Source organism: Serinus canaria, chromosome 11 (genome assembly GCF_022539315.1).
Source record: "Serinus canaria isolate serCan28SL12 chromosome 11, serCan2020, whole genome shotgun sequence".
NCBI lineage: Eukaryota > Metazoa > Chordata > Aves > Passeriformes > Fringillidae > Serinus > Serinus canaria.
This window is the reverse complement of record NC_066325.1, coordinates 679,891-694,653: the sequence shown is the minus strand read 5'-3', so window position 1 is coordinate 694,653 and position 14,763 is coordinate 679,891. Positions and strand designations below refer to the sequence as shown.

At 40.9% G+C, this 14,763-nt stretch overlaps 1 protein-coding gene across 3 annotated transcripts in view; it reads left to right on the top strand.

Moving 5' to 3' along the window:
• Positions 1-13,659, top strand: part of CDH11 (cadherin 11) — an 82,134-nt gene extending 68,475 nt beyond the window's left edge. For all 3 annotated transcript variants that reach the window (XM_050978845.1, XM_050978846.1, XM_050978847.1), the window contains 7 exons: positions 362-549; positions 2,023-2,276; positions 3,465-3,601; positions 3,802-3,923; positions 4,871-4,988; positions 10,780-11,031; positions 12,350-13,659. In XM_050978845.1, coding sequence (XP_050834802.1) covers positions 362-549; positions 2,023-2,276; positions 3,465-3,601; positions 3,802-3,923; positions 4,871-4,988; positions 10,780-11,031; positions 12,350-12,846 — 1,568 coding nt within the window. In that variant the 3' untranslated portion in view covers positions 12,847-13,659. The remainder of the gene's footprint in view (positions 1-361; positions 550-2,022; positions 2,277-3,464; positions 3,602-3,801; positions 3,924-4,870; positions 4,989-10,779; positions 11,032-12,349) is intronic.
• Positions 13,660-14,763: the final 1,104 nt, after the last annotated feature.

Below are 14,763 nucleotides of genomic sequence, written 5' to 3'. Positions count from 1 at the left end.
GTGAGAGTTTTCCTTCCATTTTTGTAATAACATCTCTGCTATCGATGGTAACCTTGATGCCACAACAATTGCTGCATTCCGGGTGCTTGGTTGTCCTTTTAAGTCCCTCACTGAGCAGAGGGCAAGAGGGAGGAGGTCATGTTCTACACGTTATCCATATGGGCTAAGGTTTCACAGCTGACTTGCTGTTTAAAGCTCTCCAGAGCAGAACAGAGCACAACACAACATTCCTTCCCGGGGGTGACAATGCCAAAGATTGCTGTGTTTATTGGAATTCCCAAGTTCAAAGAGTAAAAGCACAAGTGGGGAGCACTTGCTCACTCGGGGCACACGCCTGCTCTCCCTGTTCTCCCTGTCCCAGGTGTGTACCAGATGTCGGTGTCGGAAGCAGCTGTCCCAGGAGAGGAAGTGGGGAGAGTGAAGGCCAAAGATCCTGACATTGGGGAGAATGGCTTGGTGGCTTACAGCATCATCGATGGAGATGGCATGGACATGTTTGAAATCACCACAGATTATGAAACTCAGGAAGGGGTTGTGAAGCTTAAGAAGGTGAGTGATGCCTACTGCTATCTAGTGTTTTTCGTTGCTGACAGAATATTTGGTAATAATGGATTACCACCTAAGCTAAAGCATTAGTAAATGCAAATTTCACTTAATTAATTTCTCAAGGTGTGATTAACTCTTAATATTCCATTTCCCCATTAGCTGAATTGGAATGGAAGAGAATAACCAAGAAGAGTTACATAAATACTGTACAGTGGATTAATTGCACAAACTAAATGAATTCATAATAAAAAGTCACGGTAAAATACGATGCCATCAGCTTCATTGTTAATGAAGTTTTGCCTAGTGCTGATAAGTAGCAGACATTCGCTGTTGCTTTATGTTCAGTCTGAAAAGCCTCATGCCCTATAGTTTGAATTCTTCAGCTGTGCATTGTCCACAATAGTGTTCTGAAGGAGTCACAGGCTATGGGAAAAGCAGCAGAGGGTATTTCACACACAGCCCATCAGTGGGAGCTTTGAAAGCGTTATCAAATTAATTTTAAATTGCAAATTACAGAACATAAATCTTATTATTATGGAAGCATTATCATTTTGCCCTTTGTATTTTTGAGCTATTTATCTCTCTTGAAGATAATCAGAACTCAAAGGAGAAGGCCTGGTCAACTTCTGGTCAAGCCTGCCCTGCCCTTTAGGGCAGACCATCAGGAAGGGACCCAGAGGTCTCCTCTGCTCAAAACTGCCCTGGTTTGATTTCTGTCTCTGGTCTAGAGGTGGGAGCGGATTTTTTGTGTGTTTTGAAATGTGGGTGAGCTGTCACTCCACTCCATTGATGTTAACATACTTTGTGAATTGTGGTTAGCACCTGTGTGATCATTTTGAGGTGCAACCCTGCAGCCGCTTCATGCCAATGCAGGTACAGAGGTGCTGTGGCTTTGATCAGGCTCCCAAAAGGACTTGTCCCATGGGGCATTATTCCACCTCCCCTTTGGAAAGTGTTATGAGTTCTGTGGTGGGAAAGAACTGCAGGAATGAAAGCACTCCAAACCATCTTCTTATTTTTGCCACTGCCTAAATAATTTAACTCATCACTATGCTATCTCATGGTGACCCAGGAGCACTTGAAACAACATCCACGTGGAATGCCTGCCAACCCGGATAAAGCCAGGCCTCTTGTGGGAGCCCCTTTCCCATCCCTTGCACTTTTGTGCTGCCTGGAAGGCTGGATGGAGACAAAATTCATATTTCCAGTACAGATGATTTCCTTAGTGGTACAGCAAGCAAAGAGCAAGACCAAGACTCTGTGGTGATATTTTGAGTGCCTTCCCATGCTGCTCCATACATAGAATGTAGCTCCTTCCATTTGAGTCTTTATGTTTATAAATACACACATTTCAGTCCAAGCTCGCTGACAGACGCTCACCTTTGTTTGATGTCATTGAACACTAGGGCACTGCCTGCTGCTCTTACAGCCTGGTTTCCCTGACTCTGGAACGCACTGTCCTCTTGTTTCTCACAGACCTTAGATTATGAAACTAAAAAGTCCTACAGCCTGAAGGTGGAGGCAGCCAATGTCCACATTGACCCCAAATTCATCAGCAACGGGCCCTTCAAGGACACGGTGACAGTGAAAATAGCAGTGGAAGACGCTGATGAGCCACCAGTGTTTTTGAAGCCAAGTTACATTTTTGAAGTACAGGAAAATGCAGCATCTGGTACTGTGGTTGGAAAAGTACATGCCAAAGACCCGGATGCTGCCAACAGTGCTATAAGGTTTGCTGGATTTCCTGTTTCCTTCTTAGTGTTAGCTTCTGGAATTGCTAGGCAAGTTCTGAAGACAGTGTGACAGATCTACAGACACCCAGAATATTGAAAGTCTAACCATCCAGCATTGGTTTTGTGGCTGTTCCAATAGCTTCCAGTTTCTCAAAGCCTGTATGATACTATAGCTATGTCTAATTCAAATATACTTAAGGGCATCTTTGTAGACTCTATTCTATGTTAAATTTTCCACAAATATCTTGTGCTGTTATCACAGCATGGACTTTTCTCAACATATCAAAGTCTACGATGCAGATTAGGGATTGGGCTGGGTAATTGTTAAGTGTTAATTATTAAAGACAAGCCCACACAGACCCCTACTTTCTGCAGTTATGTTGGATCGTCTTGGAATCACAGACTCATGGAATGGTTTGGGCTGGAAGGACCTTAAGGTTCATCCATTCCCACCTCCTGCCACGGGCAGGGACACCTTCCACTGTCCCAGGCTGCTCCAAGCCCCAGTGTCCAACCTGGCCTTGGACACTGGGGCTTGGAGCAGCCACAGCTGCTCTGGGCACCCTGTGCCAGGGCCTGCCCACCCTCATAGTAACGAATTCTTATAATAGCCTTCTATTAGTTTAATTTTATTTGTCATGTTCTCAGTGTAACTTAAATAATGAAAACCTGTTTTGTGGGTATACTTAACATTTCAAAGAATATCAACGTGAAGTTATGAAAGTCAAAGCTGTATAAAGCTGTACAAATGTGCAGAGAGTGGATAATAGCTGATAAATCGGTATGATCAATTAATATTCCAAGTAAACAAAAGATTGGAAGACTTAAAAGATCACCAAAATTAATATGAAACAGAAGAGAAAAAATATCTCAGTAGATATTTTTATCATGTTTTATAAGAAGAGAAAATAAAGAATATATTAGAGCTTTGATATAGAGACTTCAAAGACCAGCATTTTCACTTATTACAAACATTCTGATGTACTGTTTTTCTAAATGTAGAAACCAACCAGGTGATTCTCCTTTTAAAAGAGCACATATTGTCCTTTTGACAATGATGTTGAGGACAACAATAGGTGTACTACTTACAATTATTTAGAAATAATAATTATATAGAACAAATCTGGATGCATGAAAATCCTAAGTCCTTCTTTTCTCTAATTACTGACTTTCAATCTTCTTTAGATATTCAATTGATCGTCACACCGACCTTGAAAGATATTTTGTTATTAATGCAGAAGATGGCAATATCAAGACAATAAAGGCTTTGGATAGGGAAGAAATGGCTTGGCATAATATCTCTGTCTTTGCAGTTGAAGTCCGTGAGTATTTCACTGAGGTGTTTGAGAACCAGTGGTATGAATCCTGTAATCCTCCAGTTGTCTCAATTTGAAAAACTGCAAGAAATCTCAGCAGAATTACATCAGCATATATATGATCTTTCCTTGAGTGCAGCTGGGAATTTGTTTGTTTTGAAGGGTCTTCCTGCTTCTGTCTCATCTCAGTGTTGCCTCTCCCACAGACAAACAGCACCAGGAGGCCAAAGTTCCCGTTGCAATCAAGGTTGTTGACGTCAATGACAATGCTCCCAAGTTTGCAGCTACCTACGAAGCCTTCGTGTGTGAGAATGCCCGAAGCAACCAGGTATGGCCTGCCCAGCACCTCCTGTGCCCAGCACCTTCCTTGTTCTCACCACCTCCCTCTGCCCATCACCTTCCTCTGCCCACCACCACCCTGTGCCCACCACTGCTCTGTGCACCCCACCTTCCCTGTGCCACCACCTTCTTCTGCCCACCATCCTCCCCTGCCCCACCTTCCTGTGCCCACCACCTTCCTTGTTTCCCCCACCTCCCTGCACACACAGCTCTTCTCTCAGGCACTAGCCCAGGTTTGTCCTGTCAGCTCCAATGAGAGGGAATAAATGAACATTTGTTTTGAGGTTTTGACCAGAAAGCCTTGAGCACCCAGAAAGGCACTTTATTTCTGAACTGTTATCAGCAGTTATCCAGTGCTTTGTGCATGGAGTGGGACTGGTGTTGGCTGGGAGTACCCACCAGCACAGGGCCAGTGGAGCTGGGGGCAGCTTTCCCAATTGTGAGACTGGTTTGGATATTACAGAAACGGTCAGTGTCTTACGGGAAGGATCGCATTGCAGTGCCTGTAGAGTCTAGCCAACAATTTATTCCTGGCAATCTGTGAGGAAGAGAGGTTAGGATCATAGAGAAATACAGTTCTGTACATGATCTGTGCCTTTGCAGTCAGCATACAAGCTTAAAAGAGACCTTCTCAGCTGCTGAGTTTTCTGCAGAATTTTATTTAATCTGTTGTGTTACCATTAACACATATTTGTGTATAAGAATGTTGAAGGTGTGTGCTTTTACAGCTGTCATTCTGGGGTGGTTAATGCAATAGTAATTAATGATTGCCTGTTGTAGTTTGGAGTCAGCTTGGTGTTTCCAATTGCTTATATTTGAATTTGAGGGGGGTTCTGCTATTTTACATTCTTACTCAAGGGCTATCTCAGAGTGCTGCCTGTATGTGATGTACCCAGAGAAGGAGCTGTTTGTTTACAGAGTGCTTTTCTTTTGCAGCAATTTATTACAATTAGTGCTGATGACAAGGATGACTCGGCCAATGGACCAAGATTTATCTTCAGTTTACCACCTGAAATTATTCATAATCCAAATTTTACACTCAGAGACAACAGAGGTTTGTGTGAAGATTCCCACTCTACCAGAATCCAAAGAAATGACAAAGTAGAACTAATGGCCAATGTAATGTCATGCAACAGCATTGTCATTAACTTAGGCAGAGTGTCTTTCTCCAGGATTTAGGGGAGGAAGGAAAAGCATACTGCTGAGATGCAAGGATGTTCTTGGGAAAGTGGGATGTTTGTTAACTCACTTGAATTTTCTTGAATGCATATTTTAAATTACATAATAATACCCAACAGGAAGAATCCACTGCCATTTTATCTCCCAGGAAGAGGATAAAAACACTGCCAAACACTCAGTAAATGGAATTGGCAGATCTTCTTGAATTAGACAAATCTAAAATTAGCTGAGACAGCATAAATTATTAGGCTGCTTGTATTTGTTCACCACTGTGCCTGCCAGCTTTTGTAAATTATGGATCACAAGAGATGTGGGCTAGATTCCCAATGGAATCAAATCACTGCCCAGTGCAGGAAATGAAACAGGGATTTGTGCTGTGGAACTTACCTGTGCTGGCTGTCTCAGGACCTGGATATCCTGATCCCTTTGCCAGTTTCATATTCACAAAATAAAGTAGAGCTTTGCATTCAGATTGATGGCAAGATGTAAGAAATTTCTAAGCAACAATCAGCAGGCCTGGGTGAGTGTCAAAATTCAATTGATCAGAACATAATAACATCAGTGACCTGAACTTGCCAGAGGCTGAGGGAGCCAGAGGAAGTGGGCAAACTTTAAAAAAAAAAAAAAAGACAGGTTTGGCCATTATATCTATTTATTCAATTTATTCAATTATATTCTGACTCAGCATTCATTTTTTATTTCCCTTCACAGGGCAAAAACTGTTTCAGCTTCTAAGGAATTGGTTTTGATTAGCAAGCTTTAATGTTTGAAGGAAACTTGACTGTTTTCTGAAAAGTAAAACTTGGTTGAACCGGCTTGAATAATGAATCCAAGAGTGCCAGAAATAAAAAAGGCAACACACTCCAGATACATGATTTCAGTAAAAACTTCTCCGTTGAGGCACACTTTATCTCTCTCTCTTCATCTGAAGAGAGTGTAATTATCATCAGAGTTCTCAAACAAAATCTCTGTTATTCCTGACTGATCAAAGTAATACTGTTGCCTGGTGCTTGACACTTGTACATACATAAGCAATTCATAAAGGAGCCAGCGCCGGGCATATATTTATTCTCTTTAAAGTAGTAAAACACAAGTTTTAAAAAATTCATGGGTGTATTTTTAGAAAGGAGTAAATAAGCATGTATTCTTTGCTTGAGACCCAGAGGCCAAGTTTTGATATGAAATACATTTTATGGTCACCACATCAAACTGAAAATAGATTTTATAATCTAGCAGAGAGTGGAGATACTCTGAGTGGTATTATGGTTCCTGACTCCAGCCAATCCCACTCATCCTTCATTTCCATATGCAGCAAATTTGTTACTGACAAAATTAACTCAGATAAAATGTGTTTTAGTTGAAATTACGGTGTCAGCTTACTGTAAGGTTTCTACCTGACAATCATGGAAAAATTTATTTCAAGAAATAGTATTAAGGGATTGAATCTTCCCATATAATTTTCTTTTTGGGAAATGAATAATCTGAGGAAATTCATTCATTTCCACCCTTTCTTTCCCTCATTTTGTTCAATCCTCAGTGCAAATAGGTTATTAATTTAGATATTCTTGTGAGGTTTTTTTAAGTAAGTTATATTAGAACAAAGTAAAAAAGTTAAAATTCTGTGTGCTCCCATATAAAAAAACTTCTTAGGGAAAGTGTGTTACCATTTGCAAGTCAAATAATGTCCATGGTCATTCAGAGTTGTTTTTCCAGTTATAAGTCAGAGTATTCTATAAGCCATGCCACAGCTTTCAGAGGGAATTGCTACTTTCAGAGAAAAATGGCTTTATTAACTGTGGAGAACAGTTAATGAAAACTCCAGTGTTTGGGCCTATTACAGAACTTTAAAGTGAATACAGTCTCATAATTATCATTTAATAGAGTTTCTTTTTACCAGCTCCTGAAAGTAATCACATATTGCAGTAATCCAAAAAAGCATAATCATGTTCTACATCCTATTAGTAGCCCACTGTGTTACCAAGTCTTCAGCTGAGCCCATCTCCCATAGAAAACACGAGATAATGGCTAAGCCCACGCTGGGATAAAACACAGAATTACTTTTGCACTGTTTCCTTATATTATCTCATAAACAAACAGCACTGGCTGCCTGGGCTCTGCTCAGTTCCGCTCCCACTGAAGTCAGGCCTTCAAAACAGCAGCAGAGGCTCGTGGCACTTCACAGCAGAGAGGCAGATTTTGAGTAAATGGATTTCCTGCTTTTAGCTCTGCTGGGTCCTGTGCAGAGATGTCCTTTCCTTGGGCTCCCTCAGTGTGGCATTACTGGAGCGGCTGCAGTCCCAAATTCACAAGATAGAGCTTTACAGAGCCTGAAATTAAACTTGTGAGCCCCTGAAAGTCAGTGACTGAAGTCTATTTTTAAATTCAAACATGTGCTTCACACTTTTTCAACAAGAAAATTTTGAAACACACAATGAAGTCGCAGGATTTTGCCATGGATTATCCACAGTGAATGCCACTCCTGGTAATGTAAGGATTTCAGACAGCTGGACCCCTGAAATTGTTTCATTTTCTGGCTGAATCAGCACTCACACCTGATATAGGTGATAAAGTTCACACTGCAGTCAGCTCCTGTAATCTAGAATCCTCCTTACACAACCTATGTTTTAACAAGCCCCAAAAACTAACCTACATTTGCCCATGCACATAGGAAAAATTGGAAATCATCAATAGGATCACCAGAAAAAAATTCAAAAATCAAAGGTCAGGGAGATCAGTATAAGTATCACAAAGAAATAATGCAATTTTAGCTTCTAATTGTGAAGATTTCATGGAGAGCACAGGGAATCTTCACTTGCAACATCTTTGGATATTGGATAGCCAAGGCAATAATAGCTGGAAAAATGTGATATTTTGGGAATGGCCTTGAGATGACTGTTCTTTTCTTTCTGGTGTTAACTTCCATTGTGTTCATTAGGCCTGACAGTCAAGTAACTCCCATATGTGTTAAGTAATAGTTTTAAGCTGGTATTGACATTTAACTTCTGTTGGCTTAAAAAATGCCATTTTACCAGGATTATAGTTCTACTCATGGGCCTTGAAAATAATAAAAAAGCAAGGATGAGAATATTAGCTAGGATTATATGTTATCTTTTATCTAGGTAAGAAAGGGGTTTTTTTCTTGTAATGGATATTTCTTCTAAATGTGAGAAGTGAGCATAAACAGTAAAAGTTAAAAAAATGACCTTTTAGGCTTGATGTATTGTAGCCCTTTTTAAACTTTAGCCAGGCATGTTGATTGGATTTTTCTTTTTAAAAATTTATGTTAAACCAAAAATCGCTTCCCATTAAAACAGATAAATCAGCCATTGTATCAAATCAGTTTTGTTTGGTGTAAGTGACTGCAGTGGACCAGGCCAGTCTGTATAACAGCTAAATAATTTGCTATCCTTTTCCTATTTTAAATTAAAAATACTACTTCAGCTGACAAAAGGTAAGAAAAATTAAATATATGATAAAAAACTGCATACCCAAAGACTATATATACTAATATATGGTATTGTCATTCCTTACACATTGCCTTTGCAGCCTCGAGGCAGCTGTAGCTCAGCCCCCTGTTAGTGTTCATATTTTTTGCTACAAGAATAATCTGTCCCCTTTTGTGATTTTTTATGTAATGGAGCAGATCTTGGCTCTCCCATTGAGGAAATGAATTATTTAGTGCATTTTAGAGGACTCTGGGGAATATTTTATTCTGGCTCAATATATTAGTTCAAGTTAGCTGATAGGTTAATAGATATTAGATGTTGCATTCCTATTTGTACTGAATTGTTACAAGCCCATTAAAGTCCTAAAATAAGGCTTTTGTCATGCAGACATTGGCATCATCAAGGTCCTGTAAAAAATTGTGTCTCAAAGTTTAGATGGTGCATGAAAACATTCAGGAGATTAGGAGGACTCTGAGGGAGACAAAAGACACCTCCAAGAGTCACAAGTAATAAACAATCAGATCTTTATCAATGTCTCTGTCCTTAGTAAATGTGACATTGTGCAAAGGAGAAGTTAACAAGATCCTTTCTACCTAGTTGTTGTTTTTGTGAGACCAAAAGCAACAGTTGTGTCAAGCCCAGGTGGCCATTCAGGGCACCAGGGGTGTGGGCTGGCAGGACAGGGGCAGATATGGGGCATGGATTCATTTGCTGTGTAACAAACAGCTCCTACCTTAAATATTCAACCTGTCTGGTGAAGTTCCTGGGAGAATCAAGCAGTGCAATCCCCTCATCCCTTACATTGACCAAATTTGGGGGCAGTTTCAGACCTTGTCCTACACCAGGGGCACTGCCTGCAAGGGTAGTTGATGCAAGGCAAGAACACTTCTCTTTAGGTATAATTTATTCACAGATTTCCATGGAAATAGCAGTGATTAGATCATTTGGGGAGGTTTTATGGTTTGCATTATTAAATTCTGGGATTTATGCTGACTCTTCAACAGGAAAATGATTAATCTGCAGAAGCCCGAGGCAGCAGTAAAGTGGGTACCTTTGGAGGTAAACAGCCTCCCCTCAGCAGATAAAAGAACTGCTCTTCCCCCCCCGCCCCCCACTTTCTGTTATACAGTGAAAAATAAAGAACATAGCAAACCAGGAAAGGTTGTATGTAATAATATAAACTGGCTTTTGAAGGTCTGAAAACCATGGATATGATTACTTCACTTATATTTACTTTGGGATATTTACAACTGTTATAAAATTTGGTTTAGGCTGAGCTGAGAGAGAGAGGAGGAGCACAATAAGGGTCCCCTGTTGGTGTTCCCCTGAGAGCATGAAGCACAGGCTGCCTCAGCCCAGGGTGTCATCTCACACTGTCCCCTTTCCAAGGCTCCAGCCAGAGGAAGTAAGCAGGATCATCCAAAATGTCCTGTACCATAGCAGGTTACCTCTCGTGAGGACAATGGGAATACAGTTACAGAAAGTAACTGCCAGGAGTTGGACTTATGGATCCCTGTGGGTTCCTTCCAACCCAGGGCATTTTTGAGTCTGCGATTTAACTCTTCCTTACATCCACATGATTCAAAATGTGACCACACATACTGTGCATGTATGATCAACCTCTCTGAATTCTGGCTTTGGAAGTTTGGGTGAAAACCAGATTCTGATAAAACGCTTCAGCATTTCTTACTGAAACAAGGCTCAAATTTGCTCATACACAGCAAACATTGGCTTTTGTTACAGTGGGAGTCTCATCAGAGCCCATTTAGGGATAGCATCTACCATACTTTTGGATGTGACTCCAAGAACACATAAGGGAGATATGGGTTTTACCCCTCCATTGAAAGCTTTAATTCTGGAGAGACACTAAAACCAGATCAGACAGCAATAAGAAGGTCCAGCCATTTGGGTAGTTGAAAAAATATTGTGAATTTCTCAGAATGTTACAGATACTAAAAGGTGCTATCAGACAGAGATTACCTGTATTGCTTGTGTTAATTAAAGAATTCAAACTGAGTGTGGCGCTATATGAATTAAATACAATCCTGTAATTGCTCTTAGGTCGTTGCAAAGGTGGCGCTTTTTACTGGTTTATTGCAGAAATGACGCTAAAGCCCCAGAAAATTGAGAGCCTCGGCAGTGAGATAATTTCCTTTTCAATTTTGGCTAAGAGGATGACTGTGGAAGAATTGGCAATGATCCTCTCTCTTTTTCAACCAGATAACACAGCGAGTGTGCTGGTCAGACGGGAAGGGTTCAGTCGGCAGAAGCAGGATTTGTACCTCCTCCCCATCGTCATCAGCGACGGCGGCGTGCCCCCGCTGAGCAGCACCAACACGCTGAGCATCCGTGTGTGCGGCTGCGACGGCAGCGGCTCGCTGCTCTCCTGCAACGCCGAGGCCTACGTCCTCAACGCGGGGCTCAGCACCGGCGCCCTCATCGCCATCCTGGCCTGCATCGTCATTCTCCTAGGTGAAAAATGCTCCTGCCTTGCTGCTCTTCTGGACTTGTGTTAAAAAAGTAATCCTGCCCTCAGCTCCAAGATGGTGAAATGAATCTGAATTTTTTAGCTTTTATTTTTATAGGGAGTGCTGATCTGCCCAGTTGTGAAAGGCTTTGGGGTGAGCTCAGTGTGGCCTTGCAGGGCCTGAAGGAGCTGCAGGAAAGATGGAGAGAGACAATTGCCAAAGGCTGGAGGGACAGGACCCAGGGAATGGCTCCCAGTGCCAGAGGGCAGGGCTGGATGGGATATTGGGAATGAGGAATTGTTCCCTGGCAGGGTGGGCAGGCCCTGGCACAGGGTGCCCAGAGCAGCTGGGGCTGCCCCTGGATCCCTGGCAGTGTCCAAGGCCAGGTTGGACATTGGGGCTGGGAGCAGCCTGGGACAGTGGAAGGTGTCCATGGCAGAGGGTGGCACTGGGTGAGTTTTATGCTCTCTTCCATCCTAAACCATTCTGTGCTTCTGTGATATCTTCAATAGCAAACACCAGGGAATTTGTAGAGATGTGCTCGGAGAATGTCCTCCTGTGGCCTAAAGCCAGCTAATCAGGGACACTACTTAAAGGAGGTCATGACATACAGTTCCAAGTTTTGTGATCTTCCCTGGATGGGAAGTTCCTTATTGAGGTCAGCCAGGATTAATGGCCCCTGACAGCTATTTCCCTCAAACCCATCTTGTGTTGAAACCAGATGAGTGGCTTGGAAGACCTGCTTTTAAGAAAGTGCTGCAAAATGTTTCCTGATGATTTTGAAAAAAATTACACAATATTTTCTTATTTCCCTGCAATATTTTGTAGTGTTTCTTTTTTCATTTATTTTATTTTATAGAAATTTGAAGTAAGAATGTGAAACAAATATGTCTTTGGAGGTGTTGCTTAAAAAATTCATTTTAATGGAAATGACACACTGGAAATAGAGTTAAGCTTTGGGCATGCAGAAGAGGATAAAGATTCATCTTTGTTTTGTTGTATGTATTCATGTTCTTGGGCTGCTCAAAGGCAGTGTCACAGTGTTCTGCAGCACTTGAGGCCCCATAAACACTTCCCTTGAATTAGTGTTGCAGTAATGAGCAATTAGTAAGAGCACTAGCATGCAACTCAGAGAGAAAGCCTCAGATCAGTGTGTTTAGTTCTGTGTACAAACATCTCTGCTTTTAGCTAGCAAGGAGCGCTAAAAATGCAGAAGTTTGCAACAATCCAGAAGAAAAGCCGAGGGCTCGGGGATGCAATAATTTCTTCCAAAGGCGCTGCTGTTTGACAGTGCAGCCTAACCCGTGTTTTGTTTTCCGCAGTCATTGTGGTGCTGTTTGTAACCCTGAAGAGGCAGAAGAAAGAGCCCCTGATCGTGTTTGAGGAGGAAGACGTGCGGGAGAACATCATCACGTACGATGACGAGGGCGGAGGCGAGGAGGACACGGAGGCGTTTGACATCGCCACGCTGCAGAACCCCGACGGCATCAACGGCTTCATCCCGCGCAAGGACATCAAGCCCGAGTACCAGTACCTGCCCAGGCCGGGGCTGCGGCCCACGCCCAACAGCGTGGACGTGGATGATTTCATCAACACCAGGATACAGGAGGCTGACAATGACCCCACTGCCCCTCCCTATGACTCCATCCAGATCTATGGCTACGAGGGCAGGGGCTCCGTGGCTGGGTCCCTCAGCTCCTTGGAGTCAGCAACAACAGATTCTGACTTGGACTACGACTATCTACAAAACTGGGGACCTCGATTTAAGAAACTTGCAGACTTGTATGGCTCCAAAGACACTTTTGATGATGATTCTTAACAATAAAGTTTAAGATTTGGCCTTAAGAACTGTGTCCGAAGTTCTGAAGAATCCAGAGGAAATGTAAGCAGGTATTTTTTTAAAAATCAAGAAAAATCTCATTTAAACATTTAAGTTTGACAGAGAGGATTCCTTTGATAAAAAAGAACATGCAAGTGGTAAATACTGTGAAGTACCTTTTCCTACAAAAGGCAAATCTGGAAGTTGGCTGCCAGCTTCACTGAAGGAAAAAACCCACTTAAGAAATGCGAAATATTTAAATGAAGGAAAATGCTAAAAGCAAACCTACAAATAAGGGAAATCTTTTATGTGTTATGAACATCTAAATCTTTTATTTCAAAGAAGCTTCCACAAATTAGAAAAGATAACAGTTCTGAGCTGTAATTTCGCCTTAAACTATGGACACTCTATATCGTAGTGCATTTTTAAACTTGAAATATATAATATTCAGCCAGCTTAAACCCATATGATGTATGTACAGTACAATGTACAATTATTATGTCTCTTGAGCATCAAACTTGTTACTGCTGATTCTTGTAAATCTTTTTGCTTATTCTTTCATCTTAAACTAATATGTGCCAGATATAAAAACTCTGTCTTGTTCAGTGGGAGGCGCCCTATTTCTATGTCATTTTTAATGTATCTATTTGTACAATTTTAAAATTCTTATTTTAGTATACATACAAATATCAGTATTCTGACATGTAAGAAATGTTACAGCATCACACTTATATTTTATGAACATTGTACTGTTGCTTTAATATGTGCTTCAATATAAGAAGCAGACTTTGAAATAAACTGATTCTTTTTTAATTCTTGTTCTGGTTATTAAGCATATAAGGAAAAACATAGTGTTTCTAATGTCCCATTTATAGTTCTGACTAATTTACTACAATTGTGACCTTTTAATAGCCTTATTTATTATGTGTTTGTAGTTGGTTTGTTGCCTTGTTAAGTGATTATTTAAAAATCAAGTACATTTTACAAATGTTTTTTAGATTAAAACAAATGTAACGTCTGGTGAACATTTTGTACCCTCTCTATCAAGAGCTTGTGGCTGCTCCCAGAACACAGTAAGGATCATCATATAGTCCTACTGTGTTTTCTGGATTAAATTAAGTGTAATATTTTTCAATATTTCCCATGTTATATGCATTTATCTTATAACTTAGAGATTCCCAAGGCTTCAGGAGTGACTTTGTGGGTGGACAGGAGTACTCTGTGCTTACACTTTACTCCAGCCTTGTGAGTTTCTGTATCTGTGCTGAGCTTCTGCAAGTTCTAGAGACTGAACTCTGACCCAGTTTATCTTTGACTTCCCGAAGGACTGTTCTACCTGAATTACCTTACCTGAGTAGTAATTAAGATTCCGGTACTTAATTCCTAATTTTCTTTTGTTTTATGTTTGGGGTTTTTTTTGGTTTTGGTTTGGTTTGGTTTTTTGTGGTTTGTTTTTTTTTTTGGGGGGGGGGGTTGTTTAGGTTTTCTTTTTTCTTCTAATTTCCAGTAGAATAGCATCATCTGCAGATAGGGAGACATTTTAATTTGTGATGACAGAAATACAGAATGCTTTCAAAATTGTTCTTTGTAATGCATGTTTTTAATCCAAAAAGGGATCTTTAACTTTTTTTTTCTTTTAAGTATTAGTTCAGAAAAAGCAAGGGACTGGGGTATGTTCTGCACATCAACATCTTCTGCATCTGTGTACAGCTGTACCTCTGCTGAATTTAATATAGCTGGCTGTTCAGGGTCAGAGATCAGCAGCTGCAATATGGGAAGAGGCAATAAATAAAAATTATCTAAATTTTTCTACATTTGTTTTACAGACCCTGTCCTTCATTTGCAGTCAGGTACCAAACTGCTTGATCTGAGAGGAAATCTGATTTGTTGGTGTGTTGCTTCTCTGAAGACCCCCCC